Source organism: Protopterus annectens, chromosome 5.part0 (genome assembly GCF_019279795.1).
Source record: "Protopterus annectens isolate FY-2018-M chromosome 5.part0, PAN1.0, whole genome shotgun sequence".
NCBI lineage: Eukaryota > Metazoa > Chordata > Ceratodontiformes > Protopteridae > Protopterus > Protopterus annectens.
In genome coordinates, this window is record NC_056735.1 from 699,693,317 (window position 1) to 699,719,959 (window position 26,643).

The 26,643-nt window shown below is 42.9% G+C and overlaps 1 protein-coding gene across 7 annotated transcripts in view; it reads left to right on the forward strand.

Moving 5' to 3' along the window:
* The window catches only part of MSL3 (MSL complex subunit 3), a 1,154,348-nt gene that overhangs the window by 419,532 nt on the left and 708,173 nt on the right, over positions 1–26,643 (forward strand). For all 7 annotated transcript variants that reach the window (XM_044072547.1, XM_044072546.1, XM_044072551.1 and 4 more), the window contains one exon: positions 7,819–7,976. In XM_044072547.1, coding sequence (XP_043928482.1) covers positions 7,819–7,976 — 158 coding nt within the window. The remainder of the gene's footprint in view (positions 1–7,818; positions 7,977–26,643) is intronic.

A 26,643-nucleotide genomic window follows, 5' to 3' on the forward strand; every position in this document is an offset into this window, starting at 1 on the left:
TCCTAGCTTTTGGTGTTTTTTTTTTTTGATATAATTGTTAATGTGAAGATCGAATTTTAGTTAGTTGTCGGTGGTAATGCCAAGGAGTTTTGTGCTAGTTTCGACTTCTATAGGAGTGTTGTTTAGGGACCTTATGGAGAAAGAAAGTTTAATGTGGTTTGCAGATTTAGGTAGAAAGAGTAGTAATTTTGTTTCATAGGGTTGAGGATGAGCTGATTATTAGTAAGCCATGTCTTTACTGAGTTGAAAGATGTCTAGGTATTTGTTAGGAGTTCAAAGGGGGAATTAGCAATAGTTATGACTCTAGAGTCATCTACGTATTGGGCAATGCTAGATTGAGGACAAGAGGAGTGGAGAGAGTTGGTGAAGATATTAAAGAATAGAGGTCCAAGAATGGAACCTTGGGGAACACCAGTTCTTACTGAGAGGTGGGTAGATAGTGCATAGTGCAATAGTGCTGAGTCCCATCGTACTGACTGCTGCCTATCAGAGAGATAGCTAGAGAACCATGCAACTGTATCAAGGGAAACGTTTAGGTCTACAAGTTTACTAAGTAGCAGTGTGTGTGAGACAGTGTCAATAGCCATAGAAAGGTCAAGAAATAGGATATGTGTGTGATCATCTTTAACCAGGGCTAAGGTGTTGAGAAATTATAGTAGAGCTGTGGTTGTACTGTGCTTGGGACAGAAGCCATGCTGTGTTGGAGTGAGAAGTTTTTCTTATAAAAGATAATGCATAACTTGTTTGTGTATACATTTCTCAAGGATTTTGGAGAGAGGGGAGAGGATAGCGATAGGTCTGAAATTAGTTATGTCTGTGGAGTTACCTCCTTTATGAGTAGGAAGAGTGCAAAACTGTTTCCAGATAAAAGGAACTTTAGACTCAAGAGATGGAGCGATTGATTAGTTTAGGAACAGGCATAGCAAGGGAGTGTGCAGCAATCTGGAGAAAGTAAGAAGGAATCTTGTCTGCTGATACAGCGCATGGTTTGAGCTTTGAGAGTAGAGTTCTGATAATAGTCAGTGGAGACAGGTTTGAGAGAGAAGGAGTTTACTGAGATAGTGGTTGAGGGGTGTATAGGGAGGTTTGAAATGTTGTCTGAGAGGTTGGGGTTAAATAGTTTGGAAATGGATGTGATATAGTAGGTGTTGAAGGTATTGACAGTTTCTTCAGGTGACTTGTCAGGACATGGGTTTGGTGAAGTTGGGTTACCTAGATGTGGTATTTGGTTTATAGCATTCCAGAATTGTTTTGGATCAGATTTTAATGTTTTGGGGGGATTATAATAAAAGTCTTTTTTGTCTTTGTTGATGGTTTTTTTTTGTCTGATTTCTAAGTTCTTTATACTTTAGAAGGTCAGCTGGAAGTTTGGTTTGTACCCATGTTTTCAATGCCCTATCTCTGGATTTCATAAGGGTATGGGTGATTTTAGTTAGCTAGGGTGAAATGTTTGCCTTTAATCAAACTTTTCTCAGTGGGGGCTAGACAATTTAAAATCTTTAGGAAAGTTGAGTTGAAGGCATTTACTGCTTCGTTAAGTGGAAGCTGGGTAAGGAAGTTCCAGTTAATTCTAGAGAGGAGGGTTTTAAAAGTGTCTGGGTTAAAGGTTGAAAGTTTGTGGCAGGTGATAAGCCGGTGTGGTTTGGGGAGGTGGGTGACATATCGTAGCACTTTTATAGGTGAGTTGGTCGCTCAGGGCATCAGGTAGAGTTTCAAGGGTTATGGTATTTGCTGGAGTTAGAAAAAAGTATCCAGTCTATCATGGAGCTTGAAGAGTGAGAGTTATTAGTATGGGTAGGTTTGGAGATTAGCTGTGCAAATCCATGGAGATTTGTGTGTTGTGGAGGGTTTGGATTATTAAGGTTATGCCAATTAATGTTTACATCCCCAAGAAGGATAGTTTCATTACGGAAATTTAGGGAGAGATATAACAGTTTATTTTCTATTAAGGGGATGTTAAGGGGATGTTGTCCCTTGGCGGAATGTATATGGCTACTACTGTGATGGTAGTAAAGTTATTGGGCCTGAGGTTTGCTTTTAGTATTTCAGCAGGTGTAAAGGAGGGAATTGGTTCTTTAGGAAGGGAAAGAGTGAGGTAGTTAGAGTAAACTAAAGCAACACCTCCACTTTTTTTCTTTATGCAATCTTGGCAAAGTATATTATAACCCGGAGGAAGAATGTCTTTATCTTGGTTTTAAGGTTTAAGCCAAGTTTCTGTGACAGAGATAATGTCCCAGGATGCCTTCTTAATAGCATGAAACATGACCTATCAGGGCCTCTGGAATTACTCTTTAACTGTAGCCTCGAAACAGGCTTCGTGCCTTCAGAATGAAGAAAGGCAACAATCACCCCTCTGCACAAAGGTGGGCCATCTACAGACCCTGGAAACTACAGACCCATAAGTCTCACTAGTCTTGTATGTAAAGCCATGGAAAGAGTTATCATTGAGATGATCAGCAGAGATATAGTAAACCTCCAGACACTGGACCCAACCCAGTTTGGTTTAGTAAAGGGCAGATCATGCCTTCTCAACTGGGTGGACTTCTTTGAGAAGATCACCAAAGCAGTGGATGAGGACAAAGTCATTCACACTCCCTGCCTTGACCTGGCCCAAGGCATTTGACACAATACCCCAGTCTGGTATTGTTGACAAACTCAAGAGGTTAAGTACAAATCTGTATGTCACCCGTGGATGGCCAACTAGGTCACAGACAGGACCCAGGAAGTTAGAATTAGGGAGTCCAGCTCTACAAAGAGGCCAGTCACAAGTGAAATCCCTCGGGTATCAGTCCTTGGACCTCTCATTTTTGACATTTACTTCTCAGAAGTCAAGGCCAATGTCAGTGGTCTCTGGCTGACTACATTTGCAGATTATTGCAAGTTAAAGGAGCTGTCATTGACTCTTACACTGACACAAATGTTCTCCAGGAGAGGGCTGACACAGACCAACAACTGGTGTCAGAGCCATGGACTAAAACTAAATGTCAAGAAATGCATAATTGTATCTTGTGGGAAGTCATCCATCCCTGGTAACTATCATATTCCCTGGTAACTATCATTTTGACAACACACCCCTTAGAGTTGACCCAGTAGTCAGTGACTTAGGGACAACACACACAGATAGTAATCTAGCCTTTGATCATCTCGTGTCTACAGTGGTGAGGAAATTGTTCTATGTTGCGGAACTTATAAACAAAGGTATGGCATCTAAGTCCAAGGAAGTCATTATTCCACTGTATTCGGCATTCATCAGAACTATCATTGAGTAGAGTGCCCCCTTTGCTATGTACCTAACCAGGCATATCCAACAATTGGAACTTCCACAGAGGCTCCTCAGTAAAATAATACAGGGCGTAAATAATAAGTCCTATGCAGACCGGCTCAAGACCCTATCTCTGTATTCTTTGTCCTACAGGCTTTTGAGGGGAGATCTATGCCTGGCATACAGGGCATTATCAGACCCCACTCTGGTGGACCTCCTGCATATCCACATAACAAACAGCACCAGAATTACCCATTCTAAAGACTTAAACCTGACTTGTGATATAAATAGGACCTGCTGGAGAGACAGATATGTATCTCAAAGACAACCCTGTCTATGGAACACGCTCACCAACCATGTGAAGCAGAGTCCCTCCCTAACCCATTTCAAGTGCAACTAGGACAACTGGATGGGAAAAAAGACATTCATCCCTGATTTGGCACCTATATCTCTAATGGACAGAGGTAACCTGTAAATGGTTCATCTCCCAGGCTCATTCTTATACTTTTCAATGGATTTGGGATGCATGGCTAGCCTTAAACAGGCCCTTGTGGTTATTAGCCTAGTAAACACCCATGAACCTGTAAGGCTTGGATTCTAGGAGGTATTCTAGAAGTTCATACTTGGTCGTCTGTGCATACTTTTACAAAGCACTGTATGCTTGATTCTGTCTCTAGGTCCAGGTCAGGCTTTGTTAGGGCTATTCTCCAGGGGTTTCTGGAGTGTGCTCCTTCCACCTCCTAAATGTAGTAAGCTAAAGTAATCCATCCATATAGATAAGGCGTTTGCAGTAGTGATCAATATTATGAACAGTTGTGTAAGTAAGCTTACAGTCACAGTAGATGTTTGATCACTGCTGCAGTGCCTGCTCCCTGTGTCCATCCCATTGTTTTTTGATGTGTTTTTATGCCATGATGTGGACATTTATTTTATTATTTTTGTTCTTATGCTTGTCCTGTCAAAGCTCAGCCTCCCTCTCTCTCCCTGTTGGCAGGAAATCTCTGAAGGGCTTTGAGCTACCAAACATTCTTTTAAGCAGCTCTGCTTGAGCTGTCTGGCAGTTTGGGCACATGGAAGGTGCCCTGAAGCTTTAGAAGATGGCTGGCTTAGTTAAGGGTACTGCAGCAGTGATCATTTGAACATCTGCTGTTATTGTAAATGTACTTACACAACTGTAGTTTCATCCTCAACCTTGGACATTTCCCCCAACCCCGCAAACAAGTGATTAGAAAAGCAATTTAATGAGAAGGCAGTTAAGGACCTAGATGATATGTTAGTGGAATCCAACATCCATGCTCAGCTCAGGAATGCAGACCCTGGGGAGGCACTTTTGAAGTTGCCAGCATCTGGTCTCTAGGATCCAAGGCCTTTGATGAAACCTCTTTGGAGTGCATTGTGCCAGCAGATCAAGACATGTCCCACAGAACCAAGAAGCATCTTTTGGAGTTTGGGCCAAACATCCCACCTTGAATGCCTGTGGCTAATGCAAGCTTTGTTTCAGAAAGGGAAGATGATGCACTCACTATTTTAGTCAGGGAGGGCATATAAGGTAAGAGCATGAAGGCATGGGAGTCCAGTCTTCAGTCCCTGACCTTCAAGGTAGCAACTCCACTTAAAGGAGACAAAAGCTCAATGATAGGGCACCCACCTCCACATCCCTGTATTTTTTGGGCCTCGGGTTACCAACAGGTTATTACCCATCCCACCTCACTCTCACGCTGTTGCAGTAGAATGGGTTTCCTTGGCTTAGAGGTTTCTTCAGTTACTACTAAAACAGCATCAAGTGCAGATCAACCCCCTATGTCTAGGGCCCTCCTGGAAAGAGAAAGAGGAGAATCCTCTGTGGTTTAGGTATCATGACTCATCAGGCACCCAGAAAAGGGGTTTGACTTACTAAGTCTGGATGCTGCTTACACCTATGGCAGTTCCTCCAGTATTGGGAACTGATGCATCCTTTCCAGTTCCTAGGGAAATTAATTTGAAGCTTGCTGCCCATAGGAAGCCTGATAGGTACTACGGGGTCCAGGATCCCACATGTTCCTTTACAGCAACTCTTTGATGGAAATAGCAGTGGTATCAACACCCTCCATGTGAAGTAGATACATTTGGAAAGAACGTATACACAGTTGCCTTCGCAGACTTTACAGCCATTAATTGTAAGAGACACGTGACCAAGATTCAGATTGCTGTCCTGGACCAGATGGAGAACACTGTGAAGATGATAAATTGTGGTTCTGAATGTAAAACTGATGGACCTCATGCACACAGTGAGTCGGGTGACTAAACATTCCTTCAAGTGTGTGTTTGGCACTGTGAATGTGGCATCCATGGTGACCAGTATGAAATTGCTAGTCAGAAGGCATTCCCTGATGAGGCTATAGTTCCTGCCAGAGGATGTTATAGTGCAGCACTTAATCCCTCATTAGCTAATGAGCTGCTCTTCAGGAAGCCCACTTGTGAAATTTAAAAACTGGAGTAAAGTCTGTGTTGTCAGAGAAATAATTTGCCTGTGTGCCTATGTACGACAACAGTTAGCCAACTAAGTTTTTGCTTTACTGGCACAGGCAAGGAAAAAATAAGCAAGTAAAATGTAAGAAGGGCCAGTATAAGAAGATAGGCAGTGCAAGTAGAAGGGGAAGCCTGTGGATTGTTGGACCCTGTTCCCCCAGATGGAAGCCTTGACTTCATGGAACTTCTCCTCACCCCCCCCCCCTAAAATGTTCACACAGCCTTGTCCCCTAGCCATCCATCTCACCTCACCCAACTGTAGCAGAAAGGATAGCCAGGCACATAAAAAAACTGGGAGCACAATGCAGAAGAGAAATGGGTGGTGCACATAATGTCTAAGGTTTACAAACTACAAATATTTTTTGTATTCACTGTTGCAGTCCTGACTGTTGGTATTCCTACTTGCAGGAACTCCATGACCAACTCAAATACCATGGCTTTCCATTTACCCTTCTGGCCCAGCAGACTCGCTCCATAACCAACATGCTTGTAGGTGCTCATTATTCATCATTCCAAATGTAAATCCTGCATAAGAAGATCCTTTTTTTCATCCCCCAATTCAATTTCTGTTGTATCCAACCAGACATTTCTCCTGTTTTGAGTAGTGGACAGAGTGAGCAAGCCAACTATTAAAGATTTCCTTTTTTCCAGGGTTAGGAAGCCACAGGCTTCTTTGGGAACATAGTTGCCAGGAGCAAGCAGTCATTTCCTGTGATAAATCTGTGGTGTGTTGTAGTGTGTAAGAAGATTGTTCTGATGAAGTCTATAAGAGATGGAAGTGCTTAAAAATAGTCTTTATTTTTGAGAAAGCTTGGTTGAGTTATTTTTATTGTGCGAGATGAAAATGCCTCAGTTTTGCAAGCCTGAATATAATACATTTTCAGAACCATGAGTAAAACTAAAAAAACAAGTTTTAAAATAGTACCAATCGTAAGTCTTTCCAAGTCTGAATGCCAAAATACTACTTTCATTCAGTAGTTAAACTCTCACTGGAAGAACTAGCCTGCTGCTCGCTGCCACAATTTCTCTATGTTTACGTTTAGAGAAAATTGATGTAGCAGCTTTTTCTGAGGACTGGAAAAATCAATTACATCATGAAATGCTTTGGCAACTGAGACTGGATGCTGTGAACTTCCCATTATTAAATTATGCTATTTCCATTACCACTGAGTTGAAATTAAGAGCATCAAAGCTTTTAACAAGTTGGTGTATTTTTTGTCTGTGGACATTAAGTTGCTTGGACTCTGCTTGGTTTTGTTTGGCAGATGCTAACCATTGGATATAAGCAGCAATTCTACATTCTGATTGGTAGGGACTTGTGATTGCTCTTTGTTAGTCCTGATTAGCATGTTTTCATCTGATTGGTGCCAGTTCAACATGACCCCATTGGTTGGCTCTTCTAGTGAGAGTTTAACTATGGGATGAAAATGGTATTTTGAGATTCAGACTTGGGAAGGCTTACAATTGGTTCTTTTTTCACATTTAATTTGCCTTTTTTATCTGATTGGTATATATTTTGTCAAACTGATTGGCTCTTCTGTGAGGGAGGGGGTGTTTATCCACCATTTTTAAAGCTTGTATTTTCAGTTTTCTCATTGTTCTGAAGATGTCTCACTGATGAAAGCGCTCAACCATGTGTGTTTTTTTACATGGACCTTCATTAAACTGCCGTTTTTATTTGCTAACTGAACACTTTGTTGTTTTAGTTTGAACAAGCAACATCAGTCTCTGCCATTAAAATGCACATTGAACATAGTGATGTATGTTATAGGAGCAGTTAAACTACCTTTTATTGTTCCATTTTGCGAGTAAAAATTAGCTCAAAAGTATAAGGTGCTTAGAGAGTCATTCTAGTAACAATTTATTATGGGTATAGTGTTTCTTTTTTGTCCCTCATAATTTTGCAGGTGACTTCATCAAGTGGTGTGTCCTGCTACAATATGAAAACTTAATTATGATCTTGTTTGTTTTGCAGATCTAGTTTTAATTATAAGTAGAATTTAATTTTGATAAACTTTGTAATTGTACAACTTTTTTTATATCTGTAGCTGGTCAAGCTGCCATGCCATACCAACATCATAACTGTTTTAGAATCCTACGTAAAGCATTTTGCTATAAACGCAGCATTTTCAGCTAATGAAAGGTCTCGGCATCCTCACACAACTCCTCAGAATATCAATCCACATTACATCCCTCCAGAAAAAAAGTAAGTACAATTTCTCCACTGTTTTTTTTTTTTTTTTAATTCATTGTCTTGGAATTATTCTCAGCTAGTTAGATTGCTTATTTTAGAAGATTGTAGGGCCCTATTAATTATTTAGATGTTGATCTGTTAGTGCCTCAACAGCCATGAAGTGTGTTCTAATTCTAGACATTTTTTGTGCAAAACAGTTCCTCATCCTTTCTAACAAAATGTTTTCATTCACCATGCTTAAAAGATGTGCACTGCTATGTTCCATGTCACTGTCCTTTCCTCTCTATGAAGAGACTCCTTGATTTCCTCCATTTCTTTGCGTTAAGCTGGTCTATTTTCAGCCACTGTCCTGACCAGAGACAAGACAGATGCATAAGTTAAGTATAGTGAAGTGAAATAGTTTAAAATGCAATCTTTAAAACTAACTGATAGGTTTCTCTGCGGCAGCCTTGAAATTTAATCTGAATTCATCAGCATGAGTATTGTACATAAATACTGCTTCAGTAAGGTCCTTGGTATAAACAGGGATTGAACGGAAATCTGTGATGGTTGTTGGTTGCAAGGGGGGCATATAAGTGTGTGTGTTTACCCAACAGCCATGTTGTCTACCTTGATGGGATGGGATTTTTTTCCAGCACTTTGATGCTCTCTAGCAGAGGTTTGATGGCAATAGTGATACACAACCACATGTATGCATTAAGGGGAGAGAGGACATTAACTCATCCTGGATAGGAGCACCTATATGCACATGTTTGCCATTACACAGCATTCTGTCTGGGGAAATTGTATGTCATAGAAAAGTCCCTAATGCAGGAATGGATGATTTGAGCCTCTAGTTTGGTCTCCTTATTCTGAAGATGAATAATGGTTTGCTAACTATGACCCCATTTTTGTGTTTGTGGTCCAGAGTGTAATTCAGTCAGTCGGGGGGGGGGGGTGTTGGGAGAAGGAGAGGCATGAACCACTCAAGGGATCCAGAAACAAATACACCTCCAGTATGCCAGTTACTCAGGCCATCTCAAGTTCTCTCTGCCATCATTCATACTTTTGAGATTTTTTCACTGTAGTCATCTGAAAGAATACATACTATGGCTTTAGACTGTAGCATGTTACTTTTTAAAAAAGATAATAAGTCTAGTTGAAATATTTTGGTTGGCATTACAGACATTTTTCAGATGGTTGTTGACCTTTTTACTTTTAAGAGGAACATAAATTTGAGAGTTAGTCTAGAAAGAGATCCTAGAGTGATTGGTGATGGTTATAAGAACAAAGAAACCTATAGATGTGGAATATGTTGACAATGTAAGTACATCAATGAAACCCCCAATGTTTTCTTAACACACTTTTTTCTAATATAGGGAGAAAAGCTGTGTACACCTGTAATTCAACAGGTGTTGTCTGTCTACTTATGAAAGTTGTAGGTAGAACATCTCACACACAGGCACAACAGTGCTATGAGCATGTCCTGTTGTGGAAAAAAAAAGATGAAAAATTCTTTAACAATGCATTCATTACAAGTTTTACTGGAACACGTGACTGGATAGCAGAGGGGAAGATTTTAAAGCACTATTGGACAAAAAAATGACAAATATATTTATTTTACGTTTAAATTAACATAGCATCAAAGCAGTATTAAAGCTGAGGCCTATTAATTAATTTGAATAGTTTTTAGCATCCTTTTTTATATACTATTTTCAAATGAGTATTTCTTATTCAACGTTTGTGAATTTAGTTTTTTTTTTTTTTTTATGAATATCACGTGATTATGTAGGCAAGGTTATTTTATCTTCTAAATGAGCATGTTACTTTTATTCTGATGAAGTATCCTTCACTGTAGTGGGAAGAAAACGCTCAATAAAAAGGTGGAATTTTGCTGCTGGAGAGCTCTTACTTTTGTGGGATTGTATCTTCAGTTGGTTGCACTTCTACCTGTGAATGTGGGAGTTTGTGGATTCTAGTTCCATGTGGGGCTTAAAGTGTAACTGAAGCACTGGTGTTGAAGTGAAGTGTTTGGTGGGGAGGGGTCAGTTTTGATGGGGTGTTACTATCCTTCACTTCATTTGCTGTTTCAGTTGACCATGTGGAAATAAAAACCGAGGTCATTATTCATAGAAGTGGAATTAAAAATCATGGGCATTTTCTGTACCAGTGGCTATCAGTTGAAACTTAGAAATGCCTACAGTTGAGAACTCTCTCTGATGGGAGTCTTGCTATTCATTTTATCCTCTTTCACCAATCAGCATTTGGAATCTTTTTTGCAGAAGTTGCAACTGTCGGAAAGAGACATACACATCCATTGTGATGAAGCACACTATGCTTACACCCCACCATGTCAGATATCCTCAAAAGTCAGCTGCATTGATAACCTTGTACTCTCTAATCCCCATTCCCCATGTCATTTTTGACAGCCTTATTGTAAGTCTGAGACCCATAATTAGTCCCAAAACTACACAAAAATAATAAGCAGTTGCTGAAGGTATACAATGCATCTTAAAATTCACTGTAATGCAATTAAGCAATTTTCTTTGGTGTTGGATGGTTGCCAGGCCTGCACCCTCTCTTGTTTCTGTTCCTGTACATATGTGTATCACTCGTGTATGGTGGGGATACTCCATGGCATCAAAATCTTGGATGCGTTATATATTTTTGCTGTACCAGTGAACACAGCTGTGATCTTCAGAATTTCCACAAGATTTTTTCATACTGTTATTTTTCATTGACATTTGCTAAAGCTTTGCCGAAATCTGTACAGGAAACTGGAAGGTGACGTCTCATTGAACTGGAGGAAGGGTTTCCTTGCCATTCTCAATGTACAGATAAGAATCTTTGCACCAAAGACTTTGAGAATTAGCTAGGTCCAATAGCCCTTGTGCAGATAATTCTAAATTTTGGCAGCCTCCTTGGCTTTGCTCAGAGAACGATTGCCCTCTGATTAACAGAGGTGTAATTGAATCCCAGTACTCCATTTTAGCATTGGACAACAGGCTTGGGAGAAGCACATCAGGGTAATTCATGTTAGCATGTTTACTCTTTTCTTTGCCTGATGGATCAGCTCAGGCCAGGGTTCACCCAACTTCATCTTGAGCAGCAAACCCTCAAGATATATTATTGCACATGGTGGTACTTGGGGCCAAGGATTTGGCTCTCAGGACTTTCCTTGCACTAACAGGGTCTGTCTGTCTTTGTTGGGGAAGAGTCATTGGGTGTGTGTGGACCAGGCATGGGAGATCAGACATTTGTTTGACTGCAGTTGGAAGCTTTTCTGCTGGTGTGAAACATAATTAGGAACCTTGGTTCAAGACTTGTGCCAGTCTTCATTCTGCTCTGCTGCCAGTAACTGCCCCTGCTCAATCCTTTTACTGGGGCTGTTTGAGAATCTAATACTGAGGGAATTTGCTGACAAACAGATGTTCTGTAATCACCCTCCTGAGTTTCTTAAGCTGCTGTATGGATGACTTCTCCTTTAAAAGTGATAGTATTGCTCAGTGTCTATATACAGGCAGAAAAACTGACTAAACAGGGTTATAATGCCTTCCACGCATTTAGACCTGATACTGCAGAAAAAGGGATAAATGGTGCAGGTGCCTCAATTTAGTCACAAACCATCAGGGTTGGTCAAGCAGTATGATGTATTTAGCTTCTCCATGTAAAACTCACCATAAGCTAAGTCCTATATCGTATCTTTGACAGCTGCAGGACCTCTAAAATGTCCAAGAAACCCACACCACTTGCTTAAATAAACTGGAATTGCTGTTTGTTCTACCCAGCATTGTACTTCTGGGCAATTCTAACTACTCTTCTATAAACTAGGAACCATACGTAACCTCTAAGCATGTAAGCCCAGAATTCCTTGACTTTATATACATTAGTGCCCTGGATTAGCTTGTTTTATGGGAGCAAAATCCCTGATCTGGCCCTCACAATCATGGGGTATTTTGTACCCCCCTGAGTTTATTGTCCTCCCTTGTCAGGTAGGAAGCCGTAAAGCAGTTTCCTCTGAAGTAAAAACAAAGCCTGGGACACTATCAATGCCTGGAACTTTAAGGACTTGATTTAAAAACAAAAGTTCTGCTTTTAACTGGTATCATGGCAAAATTTCAAGCCGCCAAAATCCAGGAAACACTGCTGCTTTTGTGGAGTAGTTCACAAAGTCCATGTACAACCGTGTATGCAGCTGCATAGACAGTTATTTACCAGAAATAAACACAGGAAATGTTAAAAAAATGGTGGAATCTCAGCATGAATAATTTGTATAATAAAAGGAAGAAAATGATGTCCATAAATAAAAAGTACAATGCACAGCAAGGCAAGAACTCCGTCATCAAATTTAATTATTCCCCTGAATTATTAAGCCTACCAGTGCTAAATTTTAGGTAAAAGTTGCCTCCCAAGCTAAGGTATATCATAAGGCATTCTTCAACTGTAGCCACAACCTCAAAGGCAATACACAACAATGTGCTCAATTAATTGTAAATGTAGATACCTGTACTGAATCAGGAGGGGATATAGCTAATCTAATGGCCAATAAGTTCACCTACAATTTTTCCCACCTTCAGTACCAGGCGCTTCTCAAGAAATACCCCCCCCCCCCCCGACTATCACTGTTGAACAGGTCCTAAAAGCACTTTCCATGGCCAAAAATAGTGCACCCATGGGAAATGATAGTATCCTAGGTTGCTTCTTTAATAGCATGAAACATGACTTACCAAACTCGCCAAAACCATGTACAAGGTAGAACGGTGCATACTGCCTACCTCAACCTGGCCAAGGCATGTGACACAGTACCTCACTCAAGCATTGTAGATAAGCTCATGAAATTGGGTATAAACCTCTTTTCCACCCTGTTGATAGCCAGCTGGCTCATAGGACCCAAGGAGTCAGGACAGGGGATGCTACCTCCACATAACGGGAAATAATGGGGCCTTTCAGGGCTCAGTGATGGAGTCACTCCTGTTTGGCATCTACTTCTGTGAAGTGAAGGCTACTGTCAAAAGCCTTTGGTTGACTGAGCTCACAGATGTTTGTAAACTAGGTGTACTCATAGAATCCCCTAATGACAAATAGTCTCCAGGAAGGCCTGTCACAGATTAATAACTGGTTCCAAAGTCACAGTCTAAAACTCAATGCCAGGAAGTACATAATCTGTTGCAAAGACGGTCACCCCTGCAGATTACTACATTGATAATATACCCCTAAGGGTTGACCTGATGGTCAAGGATTTGAGAGCACATTTAGACCATGATTAGGCCTTTGACCACAATGTGTCTAATGTAGTAAGGAAGTCATTCTGTATTATGCAACTTGTATCTATGCACTAAGAGGTGATCTGTCCCTGTTCTAAAAAGCATACTCTGATCCAGCTTTAATGGACCTGTTGCACGTTTGCAAAATAAATTGCATCAGAAACATTTCATCTGGGAACTTCAACCTTGCCTGCAGCATAAGACCTGGTGTAGTGATAGGTATGTGTCTCCGAGACTGTCCTTTTTCTGAAACAGGCTTCACTTTTATGTAAAGCAAAGCTCTTCCCTACACTTATTTAAGAGAAACCTAGACCAGAGGATTGGGAATTGTAAATGTACTCTTGGCTTTAGATCTGTGTTACTATCAGAAAAGGGGAGATTGTAAATACTTAGACTACTCACACCCAAGTTATATATACTCTGCACAAAACATGTGGATCCAAACCAGTCTATTACATGAATTCTTGACCTGCTTGTGCTACTGCTATAATGACAGTGCTTCTGCTGGAGAGAGGAGGCTAGTCAAGAATGGGGAGCCAGTGCATGAAGGTCATTGGAGGATTGGCCAACAAAACTGGTGGTTGTAGCTCTTGGTGCTTGTTGGGGAGGATATCTGGCAGACATAGTGGCATAGACAGCCCTTGTAATGACAAAAGTGTACATGTCACCAACAGGGGAAAGTTAGACCATGTCATTTGCCTGGATGCTGGCATGGGCACAAACAATCTCATGGTTGCCTAGATGACCCCCCCCCCTCGACCCCTGACAGCTTAATGTATTATGGAGTGGAGGCTTGGTAGTCAGTGGTCGTGGGGCAAAAGTAGTCTGCCTTCAGTACTGAAGGTTCACTCAGCCAGTGCATTAACTATCTCTTGGACCTTTTTCAGGAGTGCAGTCTTGGGTGATGTTTGTGTAACAGCTACATGGACTTCACTGAATAAATTCGCAGGGTAGTATAAACTGGATTTTATCTCTAGATGTAGCCTTTCATTTGGTGCCACATTTATTAGGGGTAATGTTCGAATGAAGAGTGCCATCCAGGAGGGTACGTTTGGGACTCTGTTCTTAAGAAGGATGGGCAACCTCCATCTTAGTTAAAAAAAAAAAAAAAAAAAAAAAAAAAAAAATTCACATGTACTTAATGAAAATCTGAATGAGCTGATACACCCTAATTTTCTTACAAACTCTGCAGCTTCATGCCTCGGAGCAGATGGAGTCTAGAGGAATATCATGTTATAATATTTCCATTCCACCTTAGTAAGTTTTACAGAGGTCTGGAGAGGAGGCCTTTTGGCAGAGCATTATGAGCAATTGGGAGGAAATAGTAGTCTGGGATCATTGCTGCTGCTGAGTAAACTGAAGACTGCCATCCTTGAAGTTATAAGTATTTAATTCGTGACTTGATATTGTCATTTTCATTCATTCCTCAACTGTTGGGGCTTGGATCTGACTCTGCCTCTTTTTCCAGCTTATGGAATACTGAAACTCTCAAGCTCCTCCCTTACCCATAATGCCATAGTCCCAACATTCCTCAGCTCTCGTTTGCTGCCTTGGCGTACAGACATGGTCAATGCAAACTCTGGTTTAGCGAATAGTTTTTTTGTGAGTGAAATTTTTTTTCTAACATTTTTTTCTTAGGTGATCTAGATGTTCATCGTGTTTTACTGTTGAAGTCCTGACTATTGGGATTTCCTGCTGCAAAAGCCCTCAGCTGGCCAGACTGCCAGAGAAATTTCTTTCTGGCTTCCAGGTTGGCGGACACCCTGACCGATGTCCGTATGTTCAGGCATAAAGGTAGCCAGCCTGCATCATGATACCCATCTTTTCTTGCTGTGGAGCCAGAAGATGTAATAAAGTGCATTGGATGATCCACACCATAGAAAAGTGTCTTCGGACAAGATAAGTACCCTGTTGGGGAACTTTTTCTTTCCTTGCTCATGTCAGATAAAGTAAACAACTGTCTCCATTGTGGAAAGCAAATCCCACTAAGAGACTTACATTCTTTTTGTGTTATTTGTCTAGGCCCAGATCACGATTTCATTGATTGTCTGTTTTGTGTGCATTTCAGTACTAGAACAATTAGACATAGGGCAGAGTTTTTCTCTGTATATTCCTTAGTCAGCAATCTTCTCACTTGCCTTCCATGGTGTCCGTCAGTCATACTGAATCTGATCTACCTAAGCGAAAGAAAAGAAACAAAAGCTTAGGTTGTCAGATGACAATCAGTAACTGCCTACTTCTCCCTCCAGGCTTGCAGTTGAACAAGGTGAGGCGGTTTTATAGCCCCTTTCTATTTTTGATCTGGTAGCTCAGGGCTCTGTCATGACCCTTTAGGAGTCTTAACATGCAGTTGGCTTCATCCATTGCTACACAAACCTCTGACATTGGCTGGTCGGTCGGCTCCAGGGCCACTCTGCAGGCCTTGGCTTCCGAGGAGCATGCTCTGCCTGGAGACTCTGCAACCAGGCCTCAGTCTACGCCACCTCCGTTGCATTTACTTCAGTCTCTGGGAACAGGCATCAGGGCATCACATGCCCTTAGACTTAAGGCCTTAGCTACCCCTAAAAAAGCCTCTGTCCCTAAGCCTTCAGTCAGGCCGTCAGGCTCCATTCCTCAGGGGTCACAGCAGGATTTAGTCAAGTTAGCAGAGGACCTGCTTTCTGTTGTCCGATCAAGCCAAGATCCAGGGATTACTTCTCCTAGGAAAAGAAGGAGATGATCCTCAAGTAATTCCCCTGCATCCCATCCCTTCTGAGGAGGGCCCCTCCTTTACCTCCTATGAGGACTTAGACTCTGAGGAAATCCTCCCTTCAGCCTCACCTCCTGTTTCACTTTTGGAGAGACCCTCCATGCCATGAAGTAACATTTTCATTAGGAAGCCCAGGATTACCCACAGACAAAAAAGAAGGGTAGAGAATTCCTGGACTTCAACATGAGTCGCTGGCTATTCCCTCCATTCAGATGTCTTTCGTGAATCTTCCTTTAAACTTGACTCCCTCCCACCTTCCCCTCGTAAGCTAGATAGGTTTTGCAGGATCCAAGATTCCCACAAGTATCTTTTCAGAAACCCTACTGCTGACCCAGAAGATGTTCTTCGTGTTTCACTGTTGCAGTCATCACATTTGGGTTATCTGCTTGCAGTAGCCCTCAGTCGGCCTAATTGCCAAAGTCTTGGGTCCTGCTTTGGTTGCTGTCCCTTCTTCCATGACGTCAGGTCGTCAGGGGTATAAAACATGCAGACGACGCCATTACATCAGTCTTTCTTGTTGTGCGGTGCCTGAAGCAGAAGCAGTTCGCAAGTGCCGGTCGGCCGACTCCTGAAATTTTCGTTTTCAAGTTTCAGAACCTAAGTCTTCAACTAAAAGCTAAGTACCCCGTCGGGGAAACTTTTTCTTGCTCTCAACCGATGTCAGTAAAAGTAAATAATTGCATTACCTGTGGAAAGCAAATACCTCATAAAGATTTTCATTCGTACTGTATTCCTTGCCTAGACCTTGACCACGACGTACCTCGCTGTCGGTTTTGTGCCTTATTTAAACCATGAACTATCCATTGTCTGTATATTTATGCTTCTAAATATTTTGGTGCTCAGTTCAATTATTCCGATATGTCTTCGGTAAGCCATCTGACTACCGACATTCCGAAAAAACGCAAAGATAGAGACAGACTGCCGAGGTCCAAAGCTGCCAACGACGCTTCTCCTAAGCCAGTTGCCAGTTCGCCGGTACTCAGTGAGGCACTTTCGCAGCCTCTGATAGCCGCTACTTCAGATTCGTAGGCCTCTACTGAGACCCATTCGGAGTCCAGTATGTCACGAGATGCTTCAACTGTGTAACCTGCAGATGTCTCTACCTTGGATGGGTCCGGAGCCGCTGTGCAGGCACCGGCTTCTGAGGGTGTATTCAGGCCTACTGACTTGCATATTAAACTTACGTCATCTTCTTCTTCAAGGCCTAAAACTTGAAACCGTGCCTAGAAAACTGACTCCCGGACCGCATGGCCAGGCCTCTATGCCTAAAAAAACAAATAAGAATGGCTGAAGACCTTATTACTTTAATCAGGGGAAGCCGACCTTCCCCCTCTAAGAGACCTAGGACTGAGTTTGCTTATGATACTTCTGACCAGGATTCTGAATTTTCTGTTTCCTCTGTCTGAGGATTCTGATGCTGAGGACTCTTTTCCCTCTGCATCCCCCCAGAGGATTTTTCTTTTAGTGAAACCTTGCATACCCTCAGGGAGCATTTTCGTTGGGAAAGTCAGGATTTGTCTGATTCTAAAAAAGGCTTAGGGATTTCTTTCTCCTGCCCCAGCACAGGCCTCTTTAGCCATACCTCCTGTACTAGACATTGTTGATGATGCTTTTTCAGAATTTAGCTTGGCCCGTGACTCTTTACGTCCTGCTCCCAGAAAACCTGATAGATATTACAGGGTCCCTGACTCTCATAAGTTCCTTTTTAAAAATTCTACTGCGGGTCCTGAGACCATTATACAGGGACCCAAGGGCATTAAAGCTACTACTGCCAAAAACCCTACCCCCTCTGATAGAGACTCCAGGGCGCTGGATAGATGGGGTAAGAAGGTATACACTTCTGCAACTTTGGCCATTAGGGCCTTAAACTGCCAGTTTCATATGTTAAACTGCCAGTTTCATATGTTAAAGTATCAGCAGCATATTTTTGGATTGCTTAAACAGAAAATGATGTTGATTCCTGATTGTGCTGAAAATAAGGATATACAGGATTTACTGCATTTAGCTGAACAAGTTGGAAAACATACTTTGCAATGTGGTTTTGATTCACTAGAGGCATCTTGCAGGACTGCTGTAACTGGGTCTGTACTTAGAAGGCATGCTTGGCTTAAGGAGCAATCCTTGCCAGATCATGTTAAAGCAAAATTACTGGATGCTCCCTTAAACCAGGACTGCCTGTTTGGCAACAAGGCAGAAGAAGTTCTTAAAAAGATGGAGAAAAAAGCTAAATCTATGCAAACTGTTAAAGATTTTTTTTTTACAAGTACAACCTCCAAGGTTTAGTAGGCATTGGCCTTCCAGTAATTGGTCCTTTCCTGCCTCTTTCAGACCTTCTCAGTCCAAACCCAGATCCAGCAGAGCTCCCAGGCTTCAGTCCCAGGGTACGCACAGGACTACGCAGTGGGGGGCCTCCACTTCCAAATCTGGGGGTAGTAAAACTCCCCCCTATGGTAAACTGTCTCTATGACTTCTTTTTAAAACTGCCAAGTAATTCTCACCTGTCTGCCCCTTTGGGGGAAAGATTGCTCTTCATGCAAAGAACTGAGAACTCATTACCCAGGACAAGTGGGTTTTAAATATAGTGTCCCAGGGATACAGATTTCACTTCCACACGTTACCAACACCAAGCGGGTGGCCAGATCTACTCCCAAAGCAGTGGGCAGAGGCCCAAAAGCAAGTACTTTCTCTCTTAAGCATGGGGGCTATTCAGTTGGTACCAGAAGAGGAAAAGGGGCAAGGTTTCTACTCAAGACTTTTCCTGGTACCTAGAAAGGACAGTTCATGGTGTATGATCCTGAACCTGTTTACTCTAAACACCTTTTTGGTGATTCCAAAATTCAAGATGCTGACTCTTCACCAGTTGCTCCCTATGCTAGGCAAAGATGCCTGGTTGGCAACACTAGATTTAAAGGTAGCATACCTGCACATCCCAATCAGGGAATCTTACAGAAGATACCTACGCTTCAAAGCAGGCTGCACGCACTATCAGTTCTCTGCAGTGCCCTTTGTCATATCTACTGCGCCCAGGGTATTCACAAAGTGCCTAGCTCCAGTCATTGCATTTTGCAGGCAAAGAAATATTCAAATATACTCATACCTGGACGATTGCCTGATTCAGGCAGAAAGCCAGGACATACTTTTGAATCATCTGGCCTTTGTACAAAGGGTGCTAACTTGTCTGGGGTACACCATAAATGAAAATAAATCACACCTGGTACCCTGTCAACAAATTATATTCCTGGGAGCAAGCTTGAATTCAACTTCCCAGATGTCTTTCCTTATGCCAGAGAGACAAATTAATTTGACAACCTACTTCAAACAAGTGGCCACAAAAACCCTGCTATCTGCAAGGCAAATACTACAAGCCATGGGGTTCATGGCCTCCTGCATTCTCCTAATTCCATATGCAAGACTGCATATGAGGAAGCTACAATGGTATCTAAAAAGCCTGTGGTGTCAGCATTCTCAGGATCTAGAAGCAATGATTCTTATCATACCTTGCTTATGCCTAGAGTTCCTTTGGTGGGCAGAGGCCTGCCACTAAAACAAAGGATTACCATTCACACCACCCCCTGCCGCCCAAACCCTAACAACAGACGCATCAGACTATGCATGGGGGGGCTCACCTGGCTGGGAAGTGCATTCAGGGAAAATGGAACCCAAGTCAAATGCACCTGCATATCAATCAAAAAGAAATGTTAGCTGTACAGAATGCTCTGACAGCCTTCAAGGACCACATTCTTCCTAGACAATTAATGGTAAAAACAGACAACACCACTGTTATGTGGTACATAACCAAGTAGGGGGGTGCACATTCTTATCCCCCTCTGCAGACTAGCCATGGCATTGTGGAACACGGCTCTGAGCCTCAAAGTGCATCTCCAAACTCAGTTCTTGCGAGGAAAACTAAATACACTGGCAGACGAACTAAGCAGAAACCTCATGGACCCACACGAGTGGAAACTGGAACCAAGGATTTTCAACATGTTGACAAACAAATGGGGGATCCCAGATATAGACCTGTTTGACTCCCCCCAGAACAATCAATTGGACACATTTTGCACAAGGACTCCCCACAAACAAGCTTGGAAAGTGGATGGTCTGTCCTTCAGCTGGAAAAACCTATTGGTTTATGCCTTTCCTCCTGTGCCTCTGCTCTCCAAAGTACTACTAAAGATCAAACAAGGCAAACCAAGGATGATTTTGATTGCGCCAGACTGGCCACACCAACACTGGTGTACCCCCTCTTGCGCAGTGGGCCACTGTTGGCCCCATGGCATCTGCCTCAGACTCCTACCCTATTGCCTCAGCAGGAGAACCAGATTCTGCACCCTCAGCTTTAAACACTGAACCTAGCAGCCTGGATAATTACCTAATCTCTCATTTACCATCCCTCAGTAAACCAGTGATGGATATCATTTTAGAGGCAAGGAGGCCTAGTATTAGAAAATCTTATGCTGAAAAATGGAAAAGATTCTGTGCTTGGAACCAATCTCGAGGGATGAGTACAGCAGTGCCCAATTTACCTCAGATTTCACAATACTTAACTGAGATGCTGCACAAGGGCCTGTCCTTCTCCTCCATCAAAATTTACACCTCAGCCATTTCAGCTCATTATAGTACAGAAATTCCCCTCTTCTCTCATCCACTACTCAAGCAGTTCCTCAGAGGGGCCAAAAACGTATGATCACCCAGGAGAGCTCCAACTCTAGCCTGGGACCTTAACTTTGTATTGGAGAAACTCAGTCTTCCCCTTTCGAGCCAGTTGCTACTGCAGACTTAAAATTCCTTTCTTGGAAAACAGCTTTCCTTTTAGCAATCATTTCAGCAAGAAGAGTATCTGAATTACAGGCCCTTATGGCAGTGGAGCCTTTCATCAACTTTCATGCGGACAGGGTGTCCCTCAGGACCAATCCCTCCTTCATGCCCAAAGTGGTATCCAGTGTGGCCCTTAATCAGTCCATTCATTTGCAAACCTTCTTTCCTAATCCACAGAACAAAGGGGAACGGATACTGCACTCATTAGATGTGCACAGACCACTTAGATTCTACTTGGACAGGACTGAACCTCAAAGGAAATCTGAACAACTGCTGGTGGCATTTGCTGCAGGGGCAGAGGGGAAGGCTATTTCAAAGCAAACCATTTCCAAATGGATAGGCCATTGCATTAATTTCTGCTACAAGCACCATGGAAAACCTATCCCGCAGGTGATCAGATCCCACTCAACCAGGGCTGCATCTACCTCTACAGCCTTTCTCAGAGGCGTCCCTACCAGGGACATCCTAGAAGCTGCTACCTGGAGTTATGTACATACTTTCACCAAGCATTACCATCTGCCAGTTTTCTCTAAATCCAGAGCTCGCTTTGCCACTGCAGTCTTGCAGGGCCTTATATCTGGTCCTAACGCTATCTAAATTCCTCCTTCCATCCTTAGCTTTGGGAATCTACCCAAATGTGATGACTGCAACAGTGAAACACGAAGAACATAGTACAGTTGTGTACACTTACCATAAATGTATATGTTCGAGTGTATTCACTGTTGCAGTCCTGGTTACCCTCCCTCCAGCCCCCTTACATTTTTTGGCTATACGTCTACTCTCCTTTACTATGCTCTTTGACGTTGGAGGTATAACCTTGTATATTTATAGATTTTATGGCTTCCCATTAGGGGGGCACCTGACATCTGGGGCAAGAAAAACTGATGTAATGGCGTCGGCTGCATGTTTTATACCCCTGACGACCTAATGTCATGGAAGAAGGAACAGCAACCGACGCAGGACCCAAGTCTTTGTTAATCAGGCCGACTGAGGGCTACTGCAAGCAGATAACCCATATGTGATGACTGCAACAGTGAGTACACTCAAACGTCTACATTTATGGTAAGTGTACACATCTGTACTTTATCACTCCAGGACCAAAAGGAGCTAGATCCAGTTCCTCTAGAAACCCACTTCCTACAGACAAAGAGAGCAGGGCCCTTGAGCTTGGCAAGAAGGTTTATACATCTGCCACCCTTGCCATGAGGGCCCTAAATTGTCAATTTCATATGTACCAATAGACTGTACTAGAACAGCTTAATCAAAAGGTCTCTACCCTTGAGGACAAAACTCTCGCAAAAGAATCGACTGACCTGTGTCATTCCAGTGCTCAAGTAGCTAAACATTCCCTGCTTTGTGGCTGTAATGCCATGGAAGCATCTTGCAGAGCAGCTACTACTGGATCAGTTATTAGAAGATATTCTTGGCTCTGAGAAGAAACTCTTCGGAACATGTCAAGTCTAGACTGTTGAAAGCCCCCCTTGACAAGGAGGTTCTGTTTGGACACAAGGCAGAAGTCATCCTTACAAAGGTGGAGGATAAGGCTAAGTCAATGCAGACAGTAAAAGATTTTCTCCAGGTACAACCACCTGGTTTAGCAGACATTTTCCAGCCAAACACTGGTCCTTTCCCACCCAGACTAGGAGTAGGCAGAGGAAACCTCAAAGGGATAGGCCACTCAGACAGAGGCAACAGTCAAAAAGGGGCAGACAGTGGGCCTCAGAGGCACCTGGTCAGGGGAGTTCTAGATCCCAAGCCACATCCAGAAAGCAGCAATGACTCACCCCCCCCCCCCCAAAGATAGGAGGAAGGCTGTGTCTTTTCAAACATACCTGGACCCTCATCTGCTCAGACAGATTGGTTCTGGACATTATTGCAGATGGCTACAGACACATTTTCAAAGAGTATTTAAAATACTCAGGTTTTCCAGATGTCCTCCAAAGTAAAAGAAAAAAAGAGGCTTTGGCTGAAATCCAGGTAATGTGTTCGCTGGGAGCAGTAGAACCAATTCTCACCATGCAGCAGGGAAAGTGATTCTATTCCAAGCTCTTCCTGGTCCCCAGAAAGGAAGGCTGTTGGTGCCCCAGTTTGGATCTGTCCAACCTCAGTCAATTTCTCTTGGTGCTAAAGTTCAAAATGTTAACCCCCCCCCCAAAAAAAAAAAAAAAAAAGCTGCTGCCCATGATATCCCCCATGCCTTCATGGGCTCTCTAGACCTAAAAGATGCTTATCTGCACATCCCTATTCAGGAATCGCACAGAAGATCTCTTCGCTTCAGGGCAGGATCCAGTCACTATCAGTTTTCTACACTGCCCTTTGGCTTATTTACAGCACCAAGAGTGTTCACAAAGTGCCTAGCACCAGCAATAACCTTCTGCAGGTCCAGGGGGATAAAAATGTATCCTTACCTGGACTGCATCATACAGGCCACAGATCAGCCCAAGCTCCTCAAGTACCTCATATTCACCCATGACCACCTTTCTTCACTGGGGTTCACAGTGAACCTACAGAAACCCAAACTTCACCAACAAAAAAGATTGTCTTCCTGGAGACGCTTCTGGACTCCTCCCTCCAAAAGGCCTTCCTTCCTGACATATTTCTTCCACTGGATCCAGTTGAGATGTTGCATCTCAGCAAGAGAATTCCATCAGCCCCTGGGATACATGGACTTATGCATCCTCATGGTTCCCCTTGCCAGACTTCACATGAGAAAGCTCCAGTGGTACCTGAAGAATGTCTGGTGCCAGTGCTCACATTCCTTAGAGACCAAGATCCCCCTGATGCCCTGCTTCAAAACAGAGTTAGCATGGTGGGCACAAGCTTGCTCCCAGAATCAGGGCCTCCCCATCAAAATCTCCCCTCAGGCTCAAACCTCAACCACAGTTGCCTTGGAGACAGTATGGCGGGCTCACTTCCAGAACCTCCAAACCCAGGGGAAGTGGGATGCCAGATTCAAGGAGAGAGACAGCAACTGGAAGGAACTAATGGCAGTATTGAAGGGCTTATTGGCCTTCAAAGAAAAATGGACCCCAGGTGTCCTGTTAAGACAGACAATACCACAGTTATGTGGTACATAGAGAGGGAGGGACACATTTCTACCCCCTGTGCTGTCTAGCAATGCAAATCTGCGAAACGGCTCATTCTATGGATTTGCACCTGATAGCACAGTACATTCCAGGTGTTCAAAATGATCTGGCAAACTGTCTCAGCAGAAACTTGGTGGACCCTCACAAGTGGCAATTGCACCCAAAAATCTTCCAGTCCATAACCCAAACATGGGGAATTCTACAGGTGGACCTGTTTGCGTCCAAAGAGAATGCACACCTGCAAAAATTCTGTACTAGGAGCAAGCAGGGAGGCAGGTTGGAAAACAGATGCTTTCTCCTTCCCTTGGACAAAACTTTTCATTTATGTATTTCCCCTAATACCCCTTCTTCCTCGGGTGCTGCTCAAGGTAAGAGAAAGAGAGCCCAAGAGTGATTCTTCTAGTTCCAGACTGGCCCAGACAGCATTGGTCTCCCTCCCCCTCGAACTCACCAACCAGAGCCCATGGCTACTCCCTCAGAGAGTAGATCTCCTCACCCAGAACGAGGGAAACATTGCACACCCAATCTGCAGACCCTCAACCTTGCAGCGTAGATGATCCCACAAAAAACAATGGTGTTAGCCTAAGTAAACAGATGCTAGACATCCTTAAAGAATCTAGAAGTTCTAGCACCAGGAAATCCTACTCAGCTAAGTAGAACAGAGTTTCTGTTTGGTGCAAAGATCACCACCTAGATCCCAAATCAGCATGTTTCCAGCATCCTGGAATACCTGACTGGCCTGCTGAATCAGGGACCATCTCATTCCTCCACTGAAATCCAAGCTTCTGTCATCTCTGCATATGTGCCTGTCACTCTCCCTTTTTCTCTCATCCAGTATTTAAGCAATTTTTTAAGGGAATAATCCACATTAGACCACCCAGAAGGAAACCTGCTCCTCCTTGGGACCTTAATTTTGTGCTAGCGAAACTGACCTTGCCCCCTATGAGCCAGCAACTTCTGTGCTTCTAAAGTTCCTGACATGGAAAACAGTTCTGCATCTGGCTATCACTTCAGCCAGGTGGGTCTCTGAGTTGCAGGCCCTCATGGCAGTAGGACTTTACCTTATCTTTCACAGGGATAGGGTCTCTGTCAGAACCAATCCGTCCTTTATGCCTAAAGTGGTCGCTGACATCTTTTTGAATCAGACCATCCATCTCCCTACATTTTTCCCCAATTCACAAAACAAAAGGGAGAGAATCTGCATTACTTGGATGTGCACAGACAGCTACATTTCTGTCTGGACAAGACAACAGCTTTGAGAAAGACTAATCAGCTTTTCATTACTTTTGCGTCTGGGAAAGAAGGCAAGGCCTGCCTCTAAGCAAACTATCCTCAAATGGATTTCACACTGCATTTGCTTTTGTTGTAGCTCCCACGGCAAAGTGCTACCAGTAGGGATAAAATCTCATTCCACCAAGTCAACTGCTACTTCCACTGCCTTTCTAAAGGGTGCCCCCACCAAGGACATCTTAGAGGCTGCCACCTGGTCTTCTGTGCATACCTTCACCAAGCACTACCATCTGGCATCCTCCTCCAGGTCTAGAGCAGGCTTTGCCACTGCTGTCCTGCAGGGTGTCCTCTCTTACCCTTAAGCACCTTCCTCCCTCCTTTCAGCTTTGGGAATCTCCCCAGTAGTCAGGACTGCAACAGTGAAACATGAAGAACATAGTACAGTTGTGTTAACTTACCATAAATGTAGATATTTGAGTGTATTCACTGTTGCAGTCTTCTTCCCCTCCCTCAACCCCCTTAGCCTACTATGTAGCTTGATTCTGTTTTGTTACTCAGCTAAGGGACCCTTCCTTGATCCCCTTCCTATGTCAGGTTCTCCTTTGGATACTTCCTATCTTGTTATGGCTCCTCCTAGTTAAGGGCAAGAAAACACTGGTGTCATGACTCAGGCTGGCTACCTTTATACCCGAACGTACTGACATTGGTCAGGGTGTCCTCCACCCTGGGAGCCGGAAAGAAATTTCTCTGGTAGTCGGGCTGGCCGAGGGCTTTCACGGCAGGGAATCCCAATAGTCAAGACTGTAACAGTGAATACACTCTAACATCTACATTTATGGTAAGTGTACACAACTGTCCATTCGTCATAAAACTAATTCTTTATTGTGCTTTCCTCTCTCTTTCTTACCCATCATTGGTGCAATTCTTTATCTCATTGTTGGTATTCCTCCTTTCTTGTATTTTTAGTACTTTGCTTACCATTGTTCTTAACCTTCCTCTCCAACTTTCTCTGTGTTTTTCTTGTGATTTTAGTATTGGTTATTTTAATTCTTAAAAATGTCAGAGAAGCCTTCAAGTTTTAAAAAAATGTATGGCATATGGCCATAAAATTTGTTTTTATTGTTTAGACCCTGCACATCTAGATTCAAGTTTTGACATTTGCAAAGCTTTTAATCCTAGAACTTTGATAGATTGGAAAAATAACAGGATATTAAGAGGTTTGCTTCCTTCTAAGTCGTTGTCAGCATCATCTGGGGCTCGCATCCCCAAAAAAAATGGATAAAAAAGATACAAAAAAGCATTCCCCAGATCCAACCTCTCCTTTGACTCTGGATTCTGAACCTCCTTGCAAAGTTTCTAAAACGTGGTCTAAGCTTATAAAGTCACCTTGGATCCAATCACCACTTTTGGTCCTGGATCGAGTTTCCTCTCGCCTCCCTTCTCCTTTCTTGGATAGGTCTCCTAGACATCATCATTCAAGACCACCATCGATAGCATCTTCCACTCATTCCTTAAGAAGTCTGCCCGAAGCCAGTGTTGGTAAGATGATGAGG